Below are 27,625 nucleotides of genomic sequence, written 5' to 3'. Positions count from 1 at the left end.
CCCCTCTCCTGGAGCACCATGGTCCCAGTCCAAATCAGGGCCATGCACACTTACACTAAAATAAATACTAGAAACACACAAAGCTCTACTATGTGTGATTGGACAAACGTTTAGTTGGCCCTAAATCAACCCTGAGTGCTCATTGGAAGGACAGATACTGAAGCTGAAGCTCAAATATTTTGGCCACCTAATGCGAAGAGAAAAGTCACTGGAAAAGACCCTGATGCTGGGAAAGACTGAAGGCAAAAGGAGAAGGGGACGGCAGAGGATGAGATGGCTAGATAGCATCACCAATGCAATGAACTTGAGCACACTCCGGGAGAGAGTGGAAGACAGGAAGGCCTGGCGTGCTATGGTCCAGGGGGTCACGAAGAGTCGGACACGACTGAACGACTGAACAACAACAAGCCAGGGGTGCAGAGCCTCTCTTAGGCCAAGAGCCAAACTCTGTTTCAGAGAAGCTCTTGGGGGCTGCATTACAGCAGTGGGTGGGTGGAGCTCAAGGCAAAAAGGGCAGGGCCAAAATACAAAACATACCAGCGTATTTTAGCTTAAAGTCTGTACTGCCACTGAGAGGCATTTCAACCTTTTATAACGGGGAAAAAACTGCAGAAAAGCCAGGAAGCTGCCAAATGACTGGTGGTTGATGGAAAGGGGGTGGGGCTTGGGGAAGCGGTTTTGCTTTAGGGGGAACTCCAGAGTGAGAGATTGGCACCCCCAGAGGGGTGGATTTGGCCCTCGGCTCTGAATTTCTACACCTCTGGACTAAACAGGGCACTATCAGCTCTACAGAGGAGATAATCAGACGATTACTCCTCAGTGTGACAAGTATAATGCCAGTGGTAGGGATGTTGTGAGAGACCTCAGGGGGGTGGGGGGTGGAGTCCAACAAACTCCCCCTCATGCCCCCTTCTGGATTCCGCTTGCCAAGCCACGGGGCACTCACGGACCCTCTCGGTGAGCACCCCACGCCTCGGCGAACACCCAGCAGCCATCCGCCCTTGTAGGGAGCTGCCATTTTGCCCAGCAATGGTGGTTTGAGCTCTTCCAGGAAGGTAAAGGCCTTAAAAGGGCCATTTACACAACATTACAGGCCTGCATGGAGCATTCATATCTGTAATGCTACGTAAATGGCCCCTTTACAGCCGCCAATTATGCAGCATTACCTTCTTGGAAGAATGCAAGCCTTGCAGCTTGCTGGGCTGTCCAGAAGCTCATGTGGTGCAGCAAACAGGGGTGGGTGGCAGTGGCTCGGCAAGCACCCAATTAAAGCCAGGTGTGGGTGAGTCTGACCATCCCTAGCTAGCAGTGGACCAGTCTTTCAGTTTTGCGTTTTCCCGAAAACCTCAAGTTCTTTTTATCCTGTTTATGGAGAAATGTGTGAACTTGATAAGTTCTTATAAAAAAACCTAACCAAACAAAATTCTCACCCATCTGCGCTGGTCCAATTCAAGCAGCACAGCTATTCCCAGCAGGCAGAGGAAAAGTACTTGTACCTGCCTGCCATGTAGCTGTTAAAGATGAGAAATGTGTCAGAAAAAAAGGAGGCAGCAACCTTAGTTCAGCACCACAAACATGACTGGATACACAGGAATTCAAACCCAGACTGTTCAGAGCTACATTATTCAAAGCCCTGTGCCTGGATGGATGGATGGATCTGTTTTGCTTTCTCCCAGATTAATATTTTAGATCTCAAATTCTCTTTATGAAGAAATTTGCACATTTTGGTTAGGCCTCATTAAAAAAACGAACTGAATCAAATTCTTACCCATCCCTAAATAATTTGGGGACTATATTTGGTCATCTGAAACAGCCCTCAGTGAATTTAGTCCTCTAGAACTTGACCATGATAAAATTGGGGCCATATGGCAGAGCTAAGAACTAGGTAGGAACATAAGGAGCTGGGCGTTACATCCATCTTCATTACATCCATCCTGCTTTCTTTGGCAAGCTCCACACACTGTTTTTGTGTGATGTTGTAAATTATTTGTCTGTATCTCCCTCTTTAAGCAAGGAGCTCAGAGCAGGCTGTTGCTGTTGTGTAAGAGATAGATATAGGAAGCTGCCTTATAGTGAGGCAGACCATTAATCCATCTAGCCCAGTATTGTCGATACTGACTGGCAGCAGCTCTCCAGGGTTTCAGGCAAGATTCTTTCCTAGCCCTACCGGGAGAAGCCAGGGATTGAACCTAGGACCTTCTGCATGTAAAGCATATGGTCTGTCACTGAGCTACAGCCCTTACCAGAACTAGGTCTATTCTGCAAACCCTATAGTTTCTGTTTCATGCAGTATGCAACCCCTCCTCCAGATGTCTGTAGCAATCTCCTCCTTTTAAATATGTTCTTAACCCTTGTAAATCATTGAACAAGGGCAGACAAGGGCTATTACACCAACCCTTTGGCTGACATACACCTCGTGGATCTGGAGGAGATAGTCCCCCGATTTCATGCTGGTCTCTGCCAAAGGTTGACTTGATAGTGAACCAGCTGACGTATTACACCCGTCTCCCTGTGGGCCCTTGATCTTAACCAAAAGATTCAAACCCTGTTACTGTGACTTGACCTCATTGTGTCAACCTGTCAATATGCTTGTGGCCACTTTAATTTTGTTAGGACTCAGGGAGGCAGGGAGACATATCAGTGACATGGCATACTGTCAGATGGAATTACAGCCTTTTGCTCTCTTCTTGCTTATGCAGCTCAAAGCAGGAATAATTAGATAAACGGAATTGACATATCACTCACTGCACTGGCATAGAGGAAGCTGCATCTCAGCGTTCAAGATCAGCTACCGCCTCAGGGTCACTTGAGCCTTAGATGAAGGGCTGATACAAGAGGATTCAGTACAAAGAAAGGCAGGGTCTATAGGGATCTGGATGCTGTGGACAGCCCAGGAGGACTTTTAGAATCCTTTTCCCAGAAGTCATTGACACTGATGTCTCATTCACACAGTCATTTCAGCTGAGATGTGGGATGAACACTTTATTTGCATTGCAGCTGGGCATATGGTAAAGTAGTAACATACATTCAGATGCCAGTCAATCTGCCCCATAGAGGGCAGGAGCTGCTTTTTAAAAAAAAAATCCTTGCTTTTTTGCACAAGTACATGGATGATTCACACCAAGGGTCTATCTCAGCTTTCCCCAACCTGTCCCCCACCCCAATGTTTTGGACTACAACCCCCAGCATTCCTGTCCATTGGCCATGCTAGTTGGAGCTGATAGGAGTTGAAGTCCAAAATATATGGAGGGCACCAGATTGCAGAAGGCTTTTCTATCTAGTGCAGCATCCTGTTTCTATTAAGATGCCTCTGGGAAGCCTGCAAGGAAAGCCTAAAACCAGCCACCATTTTCTGTTATATGTCCTCCAGGAACAGGAATTCAGAGGTATATTGCCGCTGAAAATGAAGGCTCCATTTAGCTGTCATGGCTGATAACAGCCATTGATACACCGATCCTTCATAAATGTATCTAGTTCCTTTAAGAAACCATCTCGGACATCTTGTCATACCAATAATTATGTCTTGTGTGAAATGCTAATTGCATTTGTCTGTTCTGAACCCACTGCTGATAGATGTCATGCGTCTATCAGCATTTTTAGAAGGTCTGTCTTGCCTCACCTCCTAGTAGCACATTAACCTTTCCTCGTAAGTAAGGTGTTTTATCCCCTTTGTTAATTTGGATTACCCATTTCTGTACCTTTCCTATTGTGTAGTATGATAACACCCGCCTCCCACACATATCTAACCATTTATCTATGTGACACATGAAATCCACACCTTTCCCTCCAAGCAGGCATGTCACCATGCAGTCAAGATGATCATCACAAACCCATCTCTCTCTGGGTCAAACTACACGCTATGTAAATTGTGTAGCTTGTAGCTGAGGATTGTTACACATTTCCCTCCAGCTAGACCCCAATGCTCCATAGCCCAACAGTGTTGCCATAGGAATTAGAGCTGTCTACAATGCCCTTGAAGAGCTCTTCTGCATTCCTGTCTGCCATGTATAGCTTCTCCAGGTCAACAACCTTCGCCTCAAGGGCACGCATTTGTTCCTTAGGAACTCATGGCACCTGTACTAATTTTATGCCTTAGCCCTGTTAATGAGCGTTTTCATGATGTGCTTTCCCACTGAAAATAAACCAGTAACCTCAGTTAATCACACAATGGCAAATGTTCACTTATTATCTGGCCATTCTGATAGTGAGAATATATACAATGTAAGATGAGCACATTGAATTTCCTCCAGTCCTCTGGGTAGTATGTTGTAGTGTCTACAGAGTTGGGATTGATTGCTGGGAAACTCAGGTTGAAATCCCTACTCAGCTTTCAAGCACACTGGATGTCTATGACCATACCACTACCTCTCCACCCATAGCACAGGATTATGATGAGGCTCCTCTTCTCCCCCTTTCTCTGTTATTTCCCCTGTTTTGAATTTTAGAGCTCAAGCTCCTTGAGACAGGGACCTTTCCTTTTGTACTCTGTGAAACAGGGGCACAGACTCCCCAGCCTATTGGCCTAGCCTGGCATGCTGGGCTTCCCAATCTGGCCCGGAGAGCCTTCTGGGGTTCCTGCATGTAAAGCACCATGTAAACTGATGGCATAATAACAGTAGGGGAGGGTCCATAGCTGATTGTAGAGCTCATGCTTTGCATGCAGAAAGTCCCTGGTTCAAACCTCAGCATCTCCAGACAGGGTAAGAAAGACTCCTGCCTGAAACCCAGAGAACTGCTGTCAGTCAGTGTCAACAATACAGGGCAGAGGGAGCAATCCTATGGCTGCTTGTCAGTGGTTAGATGGCCATAGGATACATAGGTTTCTGGGAACCAACCTCCCCACCCCACCCCTGCGCTTCCTCACAGGCAGCTCGGAACAGCCCCGTGCTCCACATTCAGAAGAGGAGCGCGGAGCAGCAAAAACGGGGCGTTCCAGGGCGGGGAAGGCGGAAATGCCAGTACGACACATCCTATGTGTCGTCCAGCAGCCGCTTCCCCTGCTCCGCCTTTCCACGGCTAGGCAGCTGAAGACAGACGATCCCCTCCACACTTCTCCTGCCTTGCATTTGATAGGCGGTCACGTCTGAGTTCAGAGGCGGCTGCCTATCCCCATAGGATTGTGCCCTAAATGAATTAATGGTCTGACTCAGTATAAGGCAGTTCCCTATGTCCTAACAACAACAACCTGCTCTGAGCTCCTTAGTCAAAGAGTAGTTCTGTGAAGGGCTGGATGTGTCTGATTTCGTCTGATCTCAGAAGCTAAGCAGGGTCAGCCCTAGTTAGTACTTGGATGGACCGCCTGGGAATCAGGCGTCCTGCGTTGGACTCAATGGTCTTGTAGGCCCCTTCTGATCCTATGATTCTATGGGATACAGACAAATAACTTACATACAAAAAATGTAAAAAGGCTAAAAGCCAATTGATTAGAACTTATTGAAAGTATAGAAATACCAACTCAGTTTTATGGTTGAAGGAGTATATATAACATCATACAAAAAAGTGTGTTTGTCAAAGAAAGCAGGATGACTATAATGAAGATGGACATAACTCCCAGCCCAGTAGGAATGAGGAAGTTATGGTCCAGTAGACAGAGCAAGTACACACAAAGAAAAATAGACCTATATAAGTAGCATGATGAGGTCATTGAGCTCAGACTTGTCTTTGGAGACACAAAACAAAGCACTGTTATCAGTTTCTGCTTATAACCAGCCACAGAGGCTGCAAATCGCATCTAAAGGCTTCTGTCATAAGGGTTGTGAGAGACTGAGCAAGAGAGTTTATCTTTGTGCTGTTGGCAGATGTATGCCTGCCATCCCCTGTCTGAAATTTCCTTAGTCATTTACATCCATTAAGTTCACTCACAGAAGACATTAGTGTGGGAGGGGGGAAGAAAAACTAACATAAAATTGTGTCAAACTCAATTAGAAAAGTTCTCCTGGAACTGATAAATTATAGAGAAGTGCTGCTGCTTAGCAAACGGTGAAGAAGTGTGATATGTAATACATGCTCCCTCAATCAGACATATGTTAGGAACGATGGTGCAACAGGAAAATAAATATGTGGTGTTCAGTATGTTGGGTAATGTGGAGATTACAGAAAAACTCCCATCCCAGCAGCTGAGAAGGGGAGTGGGTTCAAATTTAGATAGACAGCATGTACAAACCTCATGATTTCTTTTTCTTTCTTTCTTTCTTTCTTTCTTTCTCATGATTTCTTTCTTTCTTTCCTTTCTGCACTTTTGTGAACATATTTACAGCAGAACAAACTAGAGCACGGCCAAATTATTCACCCTGGTCTTTTCTAGCACTTCTGGGGGTCTGGTGGGGAGCAAAAAGCTCAATTGATGGTTCGCCTATCTTTCTGGGGGAAGTCAAAATCTTATTAATTTTTGTTGGGGGCAGGGGGCTTGCTATTAAGATGAGATGGCAGAGGGTGTAAGATCTTTCTCTCTCACACACAGAACTTTGCTACTGTGCCAGTCAGCAGTGGGACTGCAATGAGCAGCCCATCAGGATTCTTCATTCCTATAAAATGCCTGTTGGGACAGCCACATTTTTTTCCTACAATGCCCCTGGAGATGATACGGTGCCATGTCCTAGCATTCTTCCCATTGGGCCATTTTATAGGAATGGAGAATGTTGTTGGGCTGCTCATTTCACCTCTGCCATCTCATCTTAATGGTAAGCCCCATGCCCCCAACAATTATTACTAGAATTTGGCACCCTCCCCTGGAAAGTCACAGAAAATGTCACACCCATTTTTGTGGAAGATCAAAGTGGGTGCATTTTCAGCCCAACTTTATCTCAAACAGTAGACATCAATCATTCAGTTTTCTGGCAATTGTATCAGAGGGCTCATGGTACAGTAAAATATAAGTTCATACTATCCCAGATTCCTATTGACCTATAGCCCTTAGACAAAGTATTTTTTTCCAAGGCAATAATGCTTAATGGTTCTGGGGTATGAGGTAGTCCCAGATGGCAGAGCATAGCTCTGGATCACTGGTCTGCATTTCCTCATTTCTCTCCTGCAGGTCAGAAATAACAAATTGTGGGTCTTATTGAACAGGCTTCAGATTACTCTGGTGTGCTGCTCTGTGGCTAACATAGTCAGCCTCTTCTAGGTGTACTTATATATAGCTATAATTTCAAATATATATATATATATATATATATATAGAGAGAGAGAGAGAGAGAGAGAGAGAGAGACAGTGTGTTGGACTGGGACTGGGAGTCAGGAGATCCGAGTTCTAGTCCCCACTCAGCCATGGAAGCTCACTGGGTGACTTTGGGCCATTCACAGACTCTCAGTCCAACCCACCTCACAGGGTTGTTGTTGTGAGGATAAAATGGAGGAGGATTATGTACACTGCCTTGGGTTCCTAAGGAGGAAAAAAGGTGGGATATAAATGTCATAAATAAATAAATAATATATATATATATATAATTATACCTTTTTTCTTAACACAAAATATTTTGCTCCCTTACAATAAAAATGACTTCCTTCTTGTATTCTGGTCGGTATGGATCTAGTTCCTATAGCTGGACTAACAGTGCTTGGAGTCAAACTCTTCTGCAGTGAGGGCTACTGATCCACCAGCTTCACACAAATCAGCTTTTGCCTCAGCTAGCTCATGCATTTCAGCATTTGGCAATGCCAGGTATGTGCCTGAATGGCCTGGGAGCATCAGCCCAGATCACTCCCTCTACTGTTTCAGCCCATCAGTTCTGTCAAGCCCCTGCACTGTAGCCTGGGTTGCAGGGTTCTGCTATGGGTTAGATCCCATAGCAGGTCTAATCAGGTCAGGTCCTTCAGGGAGATATCAGCAAACAGGAAGCTCCTAGTGGGGCTGGGGCTAAAAGCCAGACAGGGTTACCTGTATGTCTGTTGTTCCAACAAGTATCACAGCAAAGACTAAGGTTTAAATAGGAGCATTGCTGGATCTAGGCTGGTTAGTCCCGCCTCCATACTGACTGCGGCTTTGTCTGTTAAAGGGGCCTGGCCTGTTTTAGCAGGCTGAGACAATGTGGGAGTGGCTGTGGCATGCTAGTTTCTTCATGGTCCGATCCTCAGAGTCTGAGGATGGTAACGCAACTTCCTCTGGATTCAGGGAATCAGGCTCCTGGGGTCTTTCTGGAGAATTTGGTCCTGGAAAGGTTGAAGCCTTTTTGTAGCCAAGTCCTCTCTTGAACCATTAAATCTGGAGCCTTTTCTGAGGACAGGGGGTCAGAATCCTCTAAGGATGAGGGTTCAGGGTCCTGGTTCATGACACTACTATGTCTCTTCTTTAGGAAGATGTTGCTTAAGTAATACAAGTGCAACCGTTACACAGAGTCAGCAAGTAGCACTGAACTTGCCATGATTAACTCACAAATCCAGGAGATTCCAGCCAGTGTGTGTGTGTGTGCGTAGAAAGAGAGATGTAGATGTAGCTATATATGTAGCTATAGATATATTTGAAGAATGTGTGCTCCCTTTCCCATGTACATACATACATCCCCAGGGTCTGAGGCTATCCCTGCAGTTTGAGGGTGCCAAAAAGATTAATAAATGGAGCAAATAGAATTTTTTCCACTGTGAGAAGGTCACCCTCCCCCCTCCTTCAGTTTGTTTGTACAATGAGCACACTTCCACTGCAGGAATGTGGGGAGGGCAACCCTGCTGTAGGACTAAGGGGAAAGGCACTCCTGTTCCCTAGAAAAATAGGTTGCTTTCTCAAGCCCCATAAGAGCAAAATCATCTCAATGGTATTGCATTTATTGCTTTAGCAGTAATTTGAAATTTGATGAGTTTCTTGCATTCATGATCATCAAATTTGCTCTTTCAGTGCAAGCAATTGGACAATGCAGGCAATCAGTTTCCAGCTAGGAAGCTGTGTTTGTGGGGTTGTGATAGCCTCCCAAGCTCCAGACTCACTGGGAAATGCATGATGGGAAAAGTTGGGTCCAGGAGGGACTGGCAGGAGCCCAGCTGTGAAATTCTAGGCTTCAACCATCCAAATTCTCATTAGGTTGGGGAAGGGTTGTAGCTCAGTGGTAGAGCACATGCTTTTCATGAAAATAGCCCTGGATCAGTCTCTGGTTTCTCTACTAGGGCTCCAGTATCTCTGGTAGGGTTGTAAAACAACCCTGTCTGAAATCCTGATGGGAGTTCAAAACATCTGGAGGGCACCAGGTTGGGGAAGGCTGGTGTAGACAATATTGAGCTAGATGGACCAGTGGTCTGACACAGTATAAGGAAGCTCCCTATGTTTTACTCCTAGTGAAGGAAATGAGAGGGGGAACTAGTATGTTGCCTTGACTTCTTTGGGAGAAGGAAGAGATAAAACACAAATGTTATCTAGTGCTGGATAATAGAAGGGAAATGATTAAGTCCTGGTCTCCATCCTCTTCTTTCAGATCCTAGGCTGAAGGATAATTATTTTCATTCACTGGTATCACATAGTCTAGATCCATGTAAGGAAAACAAATAGGCATGTCATCACACCAGAATGACATATCTCTTCATCCAGAAAGTTAAAGAGCATAACGGAGAGTTGTGGGGATTCCTGGATCCCTTTTGCTTATGATAAATTACAGGGGTAGGTCATGTGGTGCCCATTGGCACCAAGGTGCCCCAAGAGACTTTGCTTGGCATCCGCATCCTACTTAAAAAAAAATAACAACACATTTTCTTTCTGACAACTGGGATCACTTCAAAGTAAAGTGAGAACCTTCAGCTGCTGCCACCTTCATTTCCCATGTAGCCCCTGGGCTACATGATGGGCCTCAGAGACATTCTGAGAAAGAGAGAGAGAGGATGGCTGGCTGGATGAATCGTGGGGGTGGGGGACAGAGAGGGAGAGAGACAGCAAGCATCTGTGGGTGGTGAGAAAAAAAGAGATGGGGGGAATGAGCTGGCTGGCAGAGGAGTAGGGAGAGAGAGAGAAAGTTTTCCTTCTGTGAAATAGGTTTCTGTGGGTGCTGACATTTGTGGGTTCAAAGGCATTGCTTAGTGTGTTGTAGCTCAGACTCCACCTTGGCTGTGTACACAGTCATTTGGGCAGGTTACTTGTCCTTTGTGACTAGCTATGCTTCCATGGCAGCCATTTTGGGATGGTGCCCATGATAGTTTCTCAATTGTCAAATGTGCCCATAGGCCAAAAAGGTTGCCTACCCCTGATTTAGTACCATCCCCATCCCTAAACCACTTTTTATCTATGCAAGCATGATTCTAAAAAGAGCACTATGTTCTGTATGTTCTTTTCCCCTCATTTTGCACCCTATCTCTCAAACGGAGTTAGGCATCTAGGAAGGAGCGAGGGCCATCTCCCACCCAGCTTGCAACACATTCTCCTCTTTTTATCTCTTGCAGGCACATTTCTTTCAAGAGACATTTACCCAGGCAGATGCATGTTTCCAGTGTAGACTATGGCACAGAATTACCCCTTGCAGCCGAGCAGCCAACTTGCATTGGCCGGATCAAACCAGAACTGTACAAACAGAAATCTGTGGACTCCGAGGACCCCAAGAAAGAGGCAGAAAAAAACTGTGGGAAGATTAATTTCACTTTAAAATATGACTATGAGAATGAGACACTGATTGTGCGGATCCTCAAGGCTTTTGACTTGCCTGCCAAGGACCTTTGCGGCAGTTCTGATCCCTACGTCAAGATCTACCTCTTGCCTGACAGGAAGCGCAAGTTCCAAACACGTGTGCACAGGAAAACACTCAATCCCACCTTCGATGAGTGCTTTCAATTTCCTGTGCCCTATGAGGAGCTGACCAATAGAAAGCTCCATCTTAGTGTCTTTGACTTCGACAGGTTTTCCCGGCATGACATGATTGGGGAGGTGATCTTAGAAAACCTCTTTGAGGCCTCGGATTTGTCTCGGGAGACCTCCATTTGGAAGGATATTCAGTACGCCACAACTGTGAGTATCTGCTGGTACCATTAGAATGGAGAAGGAATTGCAGACTACTGCTGTGAATAGTTTGAAGTGCAAGCTTAAACTGGAAGGTTTTATAAGGGTCAGGTCATAGCACAAGACCTCTGTTGCTTTTCCTTGCTGGTTTCCCTGCAGTTCCTCCAGTTTGGAAGTGGTCCAGAGATTAAATCCCTGCTTGATATCTCTTAGGTTCCAGGTTTTAAGATCCACTGTATGTTTTAAATGTTGACAGCTGTAAGGGTTTAAAAAACACACAACAGAAGGCTCACTAGTCATCATCATCATCATGATTTTCATAGTTCCTAAAGGTGTATCTTTCACCTGGCTGTGTCCTCCATCACCTATGTAGCTAAAGTAACTCATCTGCCTTCCAGCACATCAAAAACCCAGAGTGTTCTTTCGAGCCTTTAGAATCGCCCTGCCTCCCATTTTGCCAGTAGGGGTAATTTGCCACCATGATGATGCACTTCTCTGATGTTTGCATTACTTCGCTTCTCCATTGTTGTGTTAAATCATGTCTCTGACATTGTGTAAAATCACTTCTTTGATGTTATATAAAGTCACTTCTCTGATGCTAAGAGCTTTATCGCAGTAGCAATCTGGCGAGCTCTTGGGAGCAGGGAAAAAGTGTCCAGAGAAGGAGAAAGTGTGTGTGTGGAACCAATAACTCCGTGACAGTTTGCTGGAATGGGGTGAAATTGGGGTGGGTGGAATGCTGTCAGGAGAAGCCTTCAGATACTGCACTGGAAAATCAGGGATTTGGGCTTCTTCGTGGAACACTGTGCACATTGAGAAAAAGGGAGTGGGAGCAATAACTCAGGGGCAGATTGCTGGAATGGGGTGAAAGTGAGTGGCGGGTTGCTGTCATAGGGAGTCTTTATATGCTGCACTGGAGAATCTGGGATTTTGGCTTCTTCATTGAAAAGTGCATACATTGGGGAAGGGGGGATTAATTTACTGACTGTTTGCTGGAAGGAGGCTCATTTGCACTAGTGGGGTGTTCTCATGAGGAGCAAGTACCTGCCCTGCCTTTTTAGCGCTATTTCTAGCCATCAGAATTGTGAATTAGTTACTCTCCAGTCACAATAATGTTGTAGCAGGGGGAAGCTTGACAGGGGCAGGAAACAAGCCTCTCTCATTGGTTGAGCGGCACCTGCTGGATTGATGGCATTCAGTTCTATGCCCCCCACCCCACCCGGAAGTATGTTCCTTTCAAGGGCTGTGTGACCTGTGAAAAGCGGATTTAAAGGTACAGTACACTTGGCTTTTCTTGCTTCACGTGTCCCTGACGGACCAAAGCCAATTCCATGAAAATCTGGATAATACTCCAGTGCACTTCTCATTCCATTGTTGTGAAGATCCCCCCCTTATGTTTCTTGAGAGTGTATACATGTGTGTGAGTAAGAGAGAGGAAGAAAGTGCACTTTGATTAGTGTTTATGTTTTCCGTGACTGTGTGCTGTTAAAGGGGAAGATTGTGTTTGTATTTGAGTTCTCTACCATGAAAGAAATATTAGTCTTTTTCAGAAAAACATGGAAGCTGTTTTTCTGAATTTCTAAAAACTAAAATATGTTGTAAAAAAATGTTTTTGCACTATTGTTGTATATTGTTGATGATGCGTCAACAATAGGCACAAATGTAGGCACAGTAAGAATGCCAAAAGAAACATAACTTGAGATGTTTGATGCAGAGCATTGACAAGCACTAGCTTTGTATGGCTAGAAGGTGGCTGCCTTAGAGACAGATGTGGACTAGTCTCATTGACAGGCTGGTGTTGAGGAAGTCAGGATTGCTGGCTCAGGCTTCCTGTAGTTTATTCATCAGCATTACTAGTGGACTCTGGTTGTGAGACGTTAAAAGGTTCTCCTGTCGCTTTTATGTTTCCCACCTTTCCATTACTCCAAGGAATTATTTGCTGCTCTGGAATCCTATTGCTGCTGTCGCATTTCAGCCATTACTGTGAAATAGATTGCTTTCCCCCACCTTAATAAGACTGGTTGATTTCCCAGTGCCCTCACCTAGATTTTCTATCTAATCTGTACATACTGTCCTAGAAGGGAGCTGCTCTGCTTGCTTTGTAACCTTGACTTTGAGGATAATTTCAATAGATTTTTTTAAAAAAATAATAAAATGGATCTTTCTTTCCAAATCTTCTCTTTTAGTTTGAACAAATTTGCTTTCAATGACTAAGTTACAGAATTCACCAAATTGATTTTCCTCTCTGAGGTGCTGCGCCTACAAAATGCCTCCATTTCAGCTTTAAGGCTGGGAAAAGTTTTATAATACTTTGGTGGAAGGAAATTATTACGGCACGGTGAGGTATACAGCCTGGTACTGAGCATGTAATTAGTCTCGGAAGGGCCATTGCCTGAAGGCTTTTCTTACATTCCTGCCCTCTAAACCCTCCCTGCTGTACTTACCCCAGAAGCAGCAGTGTCATTGCCATGCTTTGAGCACACAGACTCGTTATTCCTATGTAAAAAAAATCCCCATTTATCATTCTAATAGCATAACTGTCTCACAGGTTTGCAAACACTTCTGTAAAATTGCAGTGGTTGCTAACAGCCCAGGAAACAATAAGATCCTTAGCAGATGCTGCTAATTTGAGCAACCCAGTTGGTTTCAAGCAGTCGCCTTCCTAATCGGCATCATAAATATGCATTACGGCTTAGCCAGACCTCAACAATGGATAACAACGTTTGCCCCTAATGAAGTTCTTAATCACTCCTCCTTAGAATGCTGTGGACAAGAAAGTTAAATCTAATTTTTCATAGCACTGGTTCAAAGAGGTTGTTCTTAGTGGCAACAACAAAAGGGTAAAATAATGCTAATTGAATTATTAAGGCTGGATATAGGAAATGGTTTGTTTATTTCAGAGAGATGGTTTGAAAGGAGGACCACTGCTTGTGGGTTGCACACTCATCCTATCTATGGCCAGATCTACACCTGGCGTCGTATCGATACAATCCCATCATGGTGAGACTATATCCCCCTTGTGCATTTATACCTCATAATGCACCCAATGAGATCCATTGCGATATTCTGGATAATATGGACTGAAAAGCAGGAAGTGACGCTAGAAAAGTGGTATATGGAATGTGTCACGTGTCCCAATATCAGTGCATTTCAATACCGATAAAAAGCACTAGTGTCGATCTAGCCTCTATTTCTAATGAATAGACCATTTTTATTTCTCTTTGAGCCTTCCCAGGTGAAACCGGTTTTCCAAACGATTTGGTTTCTTCTTTTGGAATGCATGGCATTTTTAATAGGCACTTCCATTGGAGCTTCCCCAGTGGTGCAGCTGGGGTTGGAACTCAGAGTCAAAGTCTAGGGACGCACAGCTCGGGGACATGCCAGGGCCCACCAGGGCTGATACTGCTCACCACAACATCTCTTCCTTCTTTTATAAAGCAGAATTTTATATTTATGGGGCAGCTGGATAGGCATGTACATGATTACAGGCACTCCTTTTATTATTTTTACTTTTAAAATATATTAATCTTTTCTACAGCAAAATGGTTCTTATTCACAAATGTCAGGGTTCCCCGTATGACCTGGACCCCCTGAGCAACTCCATAAGGATCTCTGGCCTCCTTAAGAGTCCCACCTTCCTTCTTTTAAACTTCCTCTTCCCAGTAATGTGGGGTTTAAGCTGTAGACGTGGGGTGACTGATACTCTAGACACAGGGTTTAACCACAACAGTTTACTGGTGAATTTAAAGCTAGCAAATCACAACTAAAAGGATTTACCCAATAGAGCTGAGTGATTCAAAAGGCATTAAAAGAAAATAAAAGTTGCAAAATGCAAGTTCCTTTACCCTAGCTGTCATTAGACGTTTGTAGGCTGATTCTTCATTCTCTGTTCGCCGTCTCTATCCCAATTTCATTCCACAGGTTTTGGACAACCAGCTGCTGTGCCCAGACTTCGTCTTTCAAAGTAGGTTTTACCAGTTACACCTGGGCTTACCATGATAAGCACATACAGACTGTGTCCAAGCAGGCTTTTCTTGAACCCTGCCTGGCATGGCGGACAAGTTTAATCACACAGTGTTTCATGTTTCTTCATTGTCAACTGAGCTGTGCTTTGGTGAGTCACTCAGATAACTTGGGATTAATTGATGGTGGCATTACTACTGCATGGAGCCAAGTAAATTGCAGCAGAGGGGCTTAGTGTCTTCACTCTCCTCAGATGGGAAGCTGCACAGAATATATTACAAAACTCGTTTATTCAGCATGCACAAGGGGTGAAGGCTTAAAAACTGAATCCATTGCCAGCCTGATTCTGATGGATTTGATTCCCAGCAGTTTTTTTCTCCACACATTAGAATTTTGAGAATGGACAGCTGCCTTCTCTAGGTGCCAGGTTAAACCAATATTTCTGCTACTGGGGAGATGGGAAGGGTGTCTGTGGGGTTCAGAACATTTTGTCTCTTGTATTATGTGATATAATATATTTTTTTAAGAAAAACAAAACACAACAACATAAACACACAATACATATACACTAAAATATCTCTTAAGATTGTAAAATATCTATCTTTGGCTCCCCTTACACAACAAATGTTCATTATTATTCTCTAGTTCTTATCTTAGTTGTATATCATACATTGAGTTCACAGACATTATCTCATTTGTCTCCTAATTTTAACAACAACAACAACAAAAGAGAATTAACCATCTCAGAGTTCAAAATCCACATACATAGATAACATTTTTCTCTATTTCTTGTACAAATTCTATAAAAGGTTTCCAATCTAACATAAATTTAGTTGTTGACCCTTCTTTAATTATAATAGTAATTTTTGCCATCTCTGCCAGCTCTATCATTTTCATGATCCACTCACTCATAGTTGGTATTGTTTCATTCTTCCACTTTTTTGCATATAATAACCTTGCAGCCGTTGTCATGTAGAGAAAGAGGGTTCCCCCCTTCTCTTTTATGTGTTTATCTGTTAGTCCCAATGAAAAAGTTTCTGGCTTTAATTCTATAGTAATCTTTAATATTCTTGGAGCTAAAGACTGTATTCGTTTCCAAAATGTTTTAGCTTTTTTCCAAGTCCACCATAAATGATAAAACATTCCCACTTGATCTTCACATTTCCAACATTTTCCAGAAACACCTTTATATATTTTAGACAATTTAAATGGTGACATATACCATCTATACATCATCTTATAAAAATTCTCTTTAAGACTTCTACATAAAGTAAATTTTAAATCTTTGCCCCACATACTTTCCCACTCTTCCACTGATATATTATGACCAACATTTTGTGCCCATTTTATCATACAGTCTTTTACTTGTTCATCCTCTGTCTCATACCGTAACAGTAATTTATACAGCTTAGCAATACCATGTTCATTATTTGTACACAGTGCTGTTTCCAACTCAGATTCTGTTTGTTCAAATCCACCATTTTTCTCATCTATTTAAAACCTTTCTTTAATTTACAAATATGAAAACCACTGACATGCATGACCTTCTTCCAATAAGTTTTCCCTTGATTTTAACTTATATTCCCCTTGTGACAGTTCCAGTAAATCATTATATCTTATCCATTTATGCGTGCTATCAAATTCTCTTCTATGCATTGCCTCTTGTGAAGATATCCAACGTGGTATTTTTTGATAGAGCCTTAATTTATATTTATTCCAAATTCTTAACACAGCCCTTCTTATATAATGATTATTAAAATCTACATTCACTTTTGTTTTATCATACCACAAATAACCATGCCACCCATATCTCAATTCATGTCCTTCTAGTTCTAAAAGTCTTCTGTTTTTCAGCATCACCCATTCCTTCATCCACATCAATTGTCTCCTGTGTTATGACAATCTGCTCTTCAAGATGTTGCAGTCTCCTCTACCCATTTTCAGAGAGACCCTAAACTCTTGAACGGATCTCCATACCCAACAGCATGCTCAAAAAGCCTGCGGCTCTGCTAGCCACAGCACCTCATCATTTACCTCCATGCTCGCATGTATTGATTTGTTGCTAATATTTGCAGAAGAAATGCTGGGTCCACTGCAAAGGGTTTAATTATGAATACAGTCTGAAGTAGCCTATAGGAGATGCAGCCCACCACCAGAGGTATAGGAGCACCGCCAAGGAACCACCACCAATGATTTTTTTTGCCTGTGAACAATGACATTGGCCCCAGAAATGGGACAGATCTATTATATCCATAGCTTAATTTATCCTTGGCTTCCCTCCTTCAGAAAGTTTTCTTTTCAGTGCTCCATTAGCTGCCTTCATAATCCCTCAATGTCTTGGGCTTCTTTTGACCTCACAAGTTGGTTTATAGCTTGTTTTAGACCTGCCACCATTCACAAATTGGCATATAATCCAGCCATCCTCTTCAAAGGCCTGCAACCCATCACTCTTAAGTGAGATGCTCAGAGAACCATGATCAGCCAGGCAGTTGTGTTTTCCACCTAAAGTTTGCTTGAGTAATTTGGTAGTTTTATATGAAAGCCACACCTAAGTTTTTGAATGATTAATTGAACTACCCTGTATTTATATTGCCTTATCATTGTTGCTTTCACATTCAATAGTTTGGATGCTGTTGTGTTGTATCAACCTCCTGTTCCACTAGATGGGCATGGCATGGTAGATAATGGTACCTAATCACATTGTTATCGATTGTAATAAAGTGACTGGCCAAGCTTTGACTTGCTATTAACAGTGAAAACAGTATTTGGCTTGGATATTGCAGTTCTGTCACATCTGATCTGAAATTTCTGGCAGATATTCTAAAACATGCTACACTTTTGTTTCATCTACTTATGAGTCACACTTGCAAGAATACATGATGCTCATTTATGTAATATTTCCATTCTTGTGATTTTAACCGTTTCCTGTAAAACATTCAGAATTGTCCTTATATTGAAGCTGGCAGAATCAAACCATCTTAAATCTCATAAAGTAAAACACCTTTGTGCAGAAGGACGTTTTCTTTTCTTTTCTTTTTTTGCAGTGTGAGCATGAGCAAATCACACATGTGCATTTGGGGCCTTTAATGAAAATGAGAAATTCATAACTTTTGAAGGAATGGCAATACAAACGGAACTGGCTGAGATGCCAAGAGGCAGATGGATGTTCCATTGAAATCCAGTGCTTAAGACTTGGAAAACAGAATTCTGTTCGTGCATTTTTAACAACTCTAGTAAAACTCAGAGAAGTATGCTTTGTGGACTGCACACCCAAGGAAGAGCCATAGGAGGGTGTAACAGTGACGGACTGACTATCAAAAGGATCACTCTGACAACCCTTATTCCAACCAGTCCATTCATGCCCAGAGTGCTAATCTAGCCCATTCTGATGCCAGATTTTGCATTTTTCAGATAATTTGGGTGCCTAGTTTCAGTTAACCTTACTACTAGTAATCGGACGTCCAGACATGTTAGGCAGCTTTACAACTTCAGTATGTTAATGACCTGTTTCCTGTTAAAGTAGCATTGTGTTCAGTTGTTCAGTAGTGTGCTTGTTACAATAAGCTTTCATGGTTCTTCTGTAAGGAGCAGCTGTTTTCATATAAACATAAATTTAGATGAGGAATAAGATTTTTGCAGTGCCAGGTGATACCAGGCAGACACAGTCACTCATATTTTGACGTACTAGAGCAGAAATGCAAGTTGGGCATTATTAGTCAAAGAGATTGAGCACTGTATTGATCTTGCTTAAATCATCCCATCATTGCCGCTTTCTACAGAACTTTAAAACATACAGGCCATTGGTTTGCTTTTCTTGAATAGTTATTACCTTTTATAACTAGGAAAAAAATTATCACTGTGAAAAGTGGTGGTTGGTGGAGGGAGAGCTGCAGGAACATATGAAGGAGAAAAATGAATCTCTGCATCCTGTATGGATTGGATTCCACATTGCATTCTCCTACAAGAGCTCTGCCCATGGGGACCACAGCTAGATCTACACAAGTGCTTTTTATCAGTACTGAAGTGCTCTGATTACTGTTGAGGCACATTATACATTCTGTATACCACTTTTCTAGTATTATTTCCCGCTTTTTATGCCATATTATTCAAAATATCACAACAGATGTCACTGTGTGTGGTATGAGGTATAAATGCACAAGAGGAATGTAGCCTCACCATGATGGGATTGTATAGATATGACACAAAGTGTAGATCTGGCCCTGGACACCCAGTCTTGGGGGACAGAGGACAAATGTTGCCTTTAACCAAATGCTGTCCCTAAATGTAGTGCTTTCTTTGCTGATTGAGCAGCAGGAATTATATCCCACCTTTTGCCCTAAATGCCTCAAAATGACTTGCAGCCATTACAAAAAATCAAATTCCATATGAAAATTAAACAGAAGTAAACACAATATAAAAGTAGCAAATAAAAAGATAAAAAGAGCAGCTAAAAGCCAGATAAAAGGATCTTGTTTTAAGCCACCTGGAGAACCTGGAACATAGGACAGCATATAAACATCATACATTCATACATACATACATACATACATACGTACATAGAGACCAGATCTACACCTTGTGTTATATTGATATGATTCCATCGTGGTGATGCTATATCCTTCTTGTTCATTTATACCTTGTAGCACACACAATTACATCTGTTGCTGTATTTTGGAAAATAAGGAATAAAAAGCAGGAAATAATGCTAGAAAAGCACTATAAAAAGGTAAAGGTGTCCCCAACCAGTCGTGTCCGACTCTAGGGTGTGGTGCTCATCCCCGTTTCTAAGCCGAAGAGCCAGCGCTGTCCGAAGACACTTCCGTGGTCATGTGGCCGGCATGACTGAACACCGAGGTTCACGGAACGCTGTTACCTTTCCCGCCGAGGCGGTACCTATTTATCTACTTGCAATTTCTTGCTTTCGAACTGCTAGGTTGGCAGAAGCTGGGACTGAAGACGGGAGCTCACTCTGTCACACAGCACTCGGGTCTCGAACTGCTGACCTGCCGACCTTCCAGTCTGCAGTTATCAGAAAACTGATAACTGAAAAGAAAAGAAAAGCACTATACAGAATGCCTAATGTGCCCCAACAGTTATCAGTGTGCTTCAATACCAATAAAAAGCACTAGTGTAGTTCTACCCGGTTTCCCTGATGCCTAAAAGACATCCATCCACTTTTATGGGTGAAAGTAAAAGACACTACATAGATGGGGCCTAATAAATTCCTAGTGACCCCAGTGTCTGATGGCAGGCTTCATCCCTTCTCAGTGACGTCTCTGGTCACAGCCCTTTCAATTTGCCCCACAGAACTTAGTGGAATTCACTGAAAACCAGGCCTACTTCTATTTGCAAAAACTCTTCCATTTGTTCTGCTTCTTGTTCACAATAGGGTCTGACACTTAACATGTGACAAAGATACAGAACTTGGGAACTCACTTTTACATGCGATGTTTTACATAGTACTTTAAGGCTCCACTTACCTGGGAGTAAGTCCCTTTGAACTCAGTGGAAAGGAATTCTGAGTAGCCATGTTTAGGACTGCATTCGAAATGTACAACATATTTCACAGTCTTTGCCTCTCTTCTCCTAACACTAACCTGATAAATTTAATTAATGTCTGAGGCTACCCAGTAGTTTTAGGGCTGAGCTGTGATTTAAAGCCTGGCGTTGTCTTCCCTAGCCAATATCATCACCAGAACATCACACTGAATCTGCAAAAGTGTTAGTGCTTCAGTTGAAATGCCACAGGGAATCATTTAACCTGTAATACAACATGTTTATGTGGGGGGCTGTCCTCATGGGATTTGCTGTGAATTGGGAGCATTTTGAGGTCGTTGGTGGCAGATGATGTTATGGCCAACCTGCAGCCACCCCGGAGATTTCTGGTGGAAAAGCTAGATTTTCTGAGACTACTTTTACTCTGTTTGATTTCTTTATTTTGGGTTCTCTGCACTTCTGGTGCTGTGTGCCCCTATCCTCCGCATTTACTTCAGCATGATAGCCCTGCCCAAGGGTGTGTCTTTCACCTGGCTGTGACCTCACTGAGCCTTTCCAGCCTTCAGAATCATCCAGCTCTCCCATTTTGCCAGTAATTAGCTTCCATGATGATGCACTTCTCTGATGTTTGCATTACTTTGCTTCTCCATTGTTGTGTAAAGTCACTTCTTTGATGGTGTATAAAGTTGCTTCTTTGATGTTATGTAAAGTTGCTCTTCTGATCTGTCATTGCAAGCAAGGAGAAACTGCACAGAGAAGGAGAAAGGCAGTGTATGTGTGTGTGTGTGTGTGTGTGTAAACGATAACTCTGCGACAGTTTGCTGGAATGGGGTGAAATTGGTGGGGGTGGGCTGCTCTCAGGGGGAGCCTTAAGATGCTGCTCTCAAGAACCAGGGATTTTGGCTTCTTAAGGCAAAAGTGTGAACCTTGGGGAACAGGGGAGAGAGAGGAATAACTCTGTGACAGTTTGCTGGAATGGGGCAAAGTTGGGGGGGTGCTCTCGGGGAGATCCTTTATATGCTGCAGTTGAGAACCAGGGATTTTGGCTTCTCAAGGCAAAAGTGTGCACATGGGGAAAAATGAGGTGGGAGCAACAACTCTGTGGCCAATTGCTGAATGCAGTGAAATTGGGGTGCGGGGATGCTCTCATGGGGAGCCTTCAGTTGCTGCACTGGATAATTGGGGATTTTGGCTTCTTCAGAGAAATCTGCACACAGGGGGAAAAATAGTTGCTCTCCAGTCATGATAATGTAGTAGTAGGGGGAAGCCTGGACATGGGCCGGGAAATAAGCCTCTCTCATTGGTTGAACAGCCCCTGCCAGTTTGATGATGTTCAGTTCTACTCTCGCCACCCCACCCAGAAGTATGTTCCTTTTAAGTGCTGTGTGACCCCCTGAAAACCAGACTTTAAAGGTACAGTACAGTTGGCTTATCTTGCTTCGTGTGTCCCTGATAGACCAAAGCCGATTCCATGAAAATCCAGATCATACTCCAACACGTTTCTCATTCTGTTGTCATGAAGATCCCACTGGTACTAAAGTCAAATTGGGATGCTCACCTTGTCCACATGTTAGGCAACATTTGGAGCAAACCAACAAACAGCCAAAGCACACACATAGAAGACATGAGGCAAGTGCATTGACTGACTTGGAGCTTAGGTTTTGGACCTATTCCCAATTAAGCTGCCACAGAGTAGATCTGGGCCCACGGGTTTCCTTTCTCAGAAGAGGAGAGTCTTCAGGTGGAACTAGATGTTGCAGTTTACCACTAAATTTTCCTCTCTTCCCAATAATGTGTAATATCAGGGCCAGCATCAAGGCTAGGCATCGATGGGCACCTGCCAAGGGCCCACACCTCAGCAGGGGGCCACTGTCAAGAGCCTCTTGGACTTGTTCCTTCCCCTCACCATTGTAACTTGCTTGTTCACCTGCCTCTCACTCTGACCCTAACAGTGGTTGTGGTGAGAAGGAGGAGCAGTAGATATCACTGCCTACTTACTCATTGGCTCTCTGCTTATAAAGCAAACAATCAAGTGGTAACAGTCATAAGAAAGAGAATGAGGAGCAATAGCAACTAGTGACAATGGTGGTGAAAAAGTAGACTCACTGAGGGAAGGAGCCCATTGAAAGTGTCCTGCCCAAGGGCCCTGAAAGATTGTCAGCCAGCACTGTGGAGTATAACAACATTTTCACCAGGTATTTTCCTCCCCATCTTCCACCCAACTTCACAGAGGCAGAGAAATGCACAGTACAATGATATGTTGTGTTGTGTACACATTACGAGGAACAGCAGAGAAAAAAACACAGACCACCAGCAGCTCCATATTGTAATGTCTACTTTGTGTGCTGCCCTGTGACTCTACATGTCAGGAGGCACCCTAGTGGCCTCTTTCAGTAGACTCCAATAGCCAACTCAAGACACAGATGAAAGGATTCTTTTCAAGGCTTTAATTCCTTTTACAACTTAATGACTCTTTCAGATGCTAACCACCAGCGACTAAGCAAGGAACAGCAGAGTGGCCTATGCACCAAGTAGGCAATTGATCCCTGTTTGAAGGAGAGTCACTTGAAGACCCTGAACTTATGGGCTAGGGAGAGATCCTCCCTCTTTCCCTCCACCACGGGAGGTGGCCGTTGCTTGCGCGCCAAACAGGTGCTATGCCTCCTTTCCGCGCCCTCCATTGCTCATCGCTCTTTGCGTCTGTGTCAAGCGTCAAGCAAGCCCCGTCCCCACACTTTCTTACTGCTAGGATTACTATCTATCTCAGGAATGCCGGCAGGAGGAATCTCTGCCAGCTGCTGTGCCTGTGAGGGATGAGCTGGCTCCTCTCCCACGGATTCCTGCTCCTCCTCAGAATCAGAACTGCTCTGGGGTTCTATTGGCTCAGTTTCCACCCTGACACTACTCTGTGGAAGTTTACTCAGGACATAACTGCCCAAGCATGGGATTGGCACTGGATGTTCCATGCACACATGCTGTGGCTTCACTATGCATCTGTTTTCTTGTAAGTTGCCACAGAATGTTGTCTGCACCAAGGGTTCAGAACACACACACACACACCACCAGCTGAGGAGAGTCCATGCTCTCCTCTGAGGCACTGGATGAAGGCCGATTTAGCTGAGCGTAGGCTGCCCTAGAGTGGAGCCAACGTCAGTGTTCTGGTTTGCTTCAGCTGTTTCTGCATCTAGTTAATAATGAAAAGGGAACAACAACAACAACAACAAAAGAGTGCGTAGATCATCAGATTTTTATCGCCACATGAATCTGGAGATATTTCAGCAAGGAGTAATTCTTCCAAAATATGACTAATGCAGAAGTGTAGCCGCAGATCAACCTATCTAGTTGGATGCAGCACCATGCCATTATACTGCGATGATATAAACAGTGAAAGGAAGAAAGAGGAAAGCTTAAGCCAAATGCTGTCTCAGCCGCTTGAATGCAGATGATGCCGTCACACAAAGTATCTGGAATAGGAATGATCAACGTGTCTTTGCGCCCGAGTGCTAATGCTGCAATATTGTTCATTCATATTCTATCTCTGGGACCAGCAGCCTGATTCAAAAGCAACTATTATTTCTAAGCTATCTGACTGCTTCATCTCGGCAAATAGGATTAGTTGGAATTCACTCAGGACCCAGAGATTGCAAAGACTCTGCATGATATGCACAGAGGTTTTTGGATACTTCAATGCAGTCTCTTATTAATATTCATTGAAGCTAGGCATCACAGCTCCTCGGGGACTCATCAGCAAGTACTAAGGATGGGGCACTAAAAAATATTGAGTTTTTATTGATAGGTATTTAAATCACCTATCAATATTTAAATATTGATAGGTGAAACACCACTGGTTTCACCTATCTCATTACTGAATAGTGGCAGGGAGATTGTGGCTGTTAGAGTGAGATGTCGTGGATCAAAAAAAAGAAAGTTTTACATGAGCTTGTTTGTGCTTCATGAGCATGGGGAACTTACAGAAATAGAGGTTTGATAAACTCCTTGACAATCAAATAGTGCTTTCTGTTAGGATGTTTCTTTAGATTATGCTAGTGCTGCCCTGACTTTTCACAATGTCTGAATTTCAATCCAAAAAGTGGGCTTTCGAAGGATCTCTAAAGCCTTAGTAGTTTTCTCTTTGTTGGTTTGTTTGTTTGCACATCTGTTTGCAGTTCTGAATCACTCCTTTGCCACCATTTTTTAGCTTCTTTCTTTATTACTACATGATGAGGATCACATAGTAAACATGATGATGTCTTAGCACCACATAGCCATGTGATGTCATCACTACTGCCCTCACTTGAATGGGAGGAGGGGAAGAGGGAACATACCTCTTTTGCCAAAGCAGTTGGGCTGGTGGTTCCTTGTATTGAGATTCACATCCAAAGGCATTTCTACATGAAGCTTTTATCCCACACTTTTACCGAGGCTTCTGCTTCCAAACTCTTTGTGGGATTAAGATTGGCTCCTTTACATGTGCTTTTTGTAGTTGTCTTTCTCTGCTTTTTTATATATTTCAATATACAACCTCTAGATGGCACTGTGGTATAACAGATTGTGCATTTACATGCAGCTTTATAACACAGTTTTTAAATAATACCAGGCTTTCTTTGTGAGGAAAAAACAGGAAATAATGGTTGCAAAGAACGGGAGAGGCCCTGGAGGATGGCAATGTCATATAAAGGACCCACAAACTAACTGCAAAAGTGAACAATCACAAGTGCACAATAAAAGTCTCATGTAGAAAGGCTCCAAATAAATTTGGTGAAAATAATCCAGTGCAGAGGAGTGCCATCTGCCTTCTTTGTAAATGGGAGTGAAACTGTTGGGGCAGGTTTTCACTCCCATTCACAAAGGGGTGCAAAGAATTTCTGAAAAGGGAGATCTTGTTTCATGGAAGCAAATACGTTCCACAAACATACATACACACACAGAGAGAGAGAGAGAGAGAGAGTTTTGACTCATCCCATTCACACATGTCTACTAGTCATCCGATGCGTCAGTCCAGGAAGTCTTCACTTGTTGCTGCTCCTCTCATTCCCTTTCCACTTTGAAAAGAACCTGAATTTATTTGCTACCATGTGAAAATTCTGAGTGGAAACAAACCGTTAATACATTGCACATTAGTATTCTAGACAACTATGTGGAATAAATGTCTAATGCTTTGTTTTACCGAGGGTTGAATAGGAGATCATTTGACAAAATTCTCGTGCATCGACAAGATCTATGCCTTTTGACGCTTTAAAGTCCTCTAATGTTGGTACGTGCCTTGCTAGCTCCATTACTTGATTACTAACTGCTACATTTACTCTTCAAGGAAGTGTTTTATCTCAGTTGAAGGAATCAAAGAGCTTTTCTGCATCTGGATTGTAAAACGGTGGATATAAAAGCCTCCTGCATGAAATAAGCAAACTTCTATAAAATAAGTTGATTTCACTGAATTTTAGATGGCCACCACAACCATCTCATTCCGAGTTAATTAATCTGAAATAAATAACATCTTCTTGTTCTATACTCACATTCACTAAGGGCCAAACTAGACATGATGCTAAATGCCACCCTGGGAAGCACACCAGGAGGAGGAGGAGGAGATGGGGGAAGCTTTTTAAAGAGGTAATTGCAGCATGAGAGGACTTGTCACCAAAATAACAGCTGGGGAGAGAACAGTTAAACCTTCCCTACCCATGTGCCATGGTCCTGATGAAAACTGGTCATCTTCCCATCCTGCACTTGCCATTAATTTTTAAAAATCTAGATGTGCCTCCAGTGATGTGTTTAGCATCATGTCTAGTTTGGCCCTAAAATAGATTAGAATCACCACTGCAGGTTTTAGTGCAAGTTTTCAAGCTTGCTTTACATGGATAAGTTAGCATACTTTTGTTCAAGTTCCCAGGCTAGCTAAAAGTCCAATCACATCTTAAATTCTTAAGTGGTGCTAAATGTGTGACATTATCTATGAACTTAATACGAACATTTTTTTTCAAAAGAGTTGCATATATTTTATTTCACATGGTCTAACCAGACAGCATGTTCTTACAATTCAGATTTAATGGTCTTTATTTTGTGCTGTTTTATTACCAGTGTTTTATTGTGATTTTGTATTTTATGTTTTAATTTACCTGGACACCGCCCAGAGAACTTTAATTATTGTGCATTCTAAACATATAATAAATAATACATAAATACTAATGGCAGAAATCCACCCATCAATTTGGATTTGGGTCAGTAAAATAACCTTTCCCCAAAATATCATAAAATCCTTTTTATTCTGCAACCAACCCCAAGCCCAGTCTGGGCCCCTGTTGCACTTCTGATTACATCAGTAAAAGCATGACAGTTTGAACACCACCACCCCATCCCTGCATGAGCTTCCCATGTTGCAGTAGCATCAAAAGCAGTAATTGGCCAGGAAATTTCACCTTCCTGCCTCCTAGACTGTTACTTGCTGGAATGCTCTTTTGGCAGTGTCCCATGTGCCAGGGATCATGGTAATGTACCTGTACTCAGATGTGTGAGTCCTTTGCATTATCGTCAAGAATCTATGAAAGAACATGTTCCAAGATCTTTGCATATGGAGCTCTGGGAGATGTAGTTTCCAGGGTGCGTGACATCCAAAGGCACCCAGGGAAAAATACATTTCTCAGAGTCTACCAGCAGCTTCATGGCAATTTAAATGTGAGAAACTGCACCAGAGTTAACCCCCACCCCCACCCCCATTTTTCTGGATATGTCTTGAGATCTTTTCACAGATCTTCCATGTTGCATCTAGTTTGGGTCAGAGTGTTTGGAACATGTCCTTTTCTGCCACAGGATGCACCTTTAGAGTTCCTTCCCCACTGATGCCCACCATGCATCATCTTTTATTAATCATAGAATCATAGAATAGTAGGGTTGGAAGGGGCCTACAAGACCATCGAGTCCAACCCCCTGCTCAATGCAGGAATCCAAGTCAGAGCATCCCTGACAGATGGCTGTCCAGCCTCAATCTCTGATGTCAAGTCAAATATCCTATCCTGACTCCAAGTGTGAGGCCATGGTATTGCATGTGGGCCCTTATAATCAGGGGTGGGCAACTTGTAGCCCTCCAGATTTTTGGCCTACAACTCCCATAATCCTTCACCGTTGGCTATGCCAGCTAGGACTGATGAGTGTCATAGGCCAGAACATTTGGAGACCCACAAGTGGTCCACTCCTGTCTTATATCCTCCCCTGGCTTGATTAGCTATACTGGGCCCCATCCCCTTCCTGAGGAGTGAGGCTCTTAAAGGG

General features: G+C 43.2%; 1 protein-coding gene across 3 annotated transcripts in view; it reads left to right on the top strand.

Moving 5' to 3' along the window:
- Positions 1-27,625, top strand: part of SYT6 (synaptotagmin 6) — a 227,060-nt gene that overhangs the window by 124,894 nt on the left and 74,541 nt on the right. For all 3 annotated transcript variants that reach the window (XM_084853547.1, XM_084853549.1, XM_084853548.1), the window contains one exon: positions 10,354-10,912. In XM_084853547.1, coding sequence (XP_084709673.1) covers positions 10,354-10,912 — 559 coding nt within the window. The remainder of the gene's footprint in view (positions 1-10,353; positions 10,913-27,625) is intronic.

This window comes from Heloderma suspectum, chromosome 4, assembly GCF_057233095.1.
Source record: "Heloderma suspectum isolate Gila_16-S chromosome 4, 16-S_ref, whole genome shotgun sequence".
NCBI lineage: Eukaryota > Metazoa > Chordata > Lepidosauria > Squamata > Helodermatidae > Heloderma > Heloderma suspectum.
The sequence above is the reverse complement of the archived record's forward strand: the minus strand, read 5'-3'. Positions and strand labels throughout refer to the sequence as shown.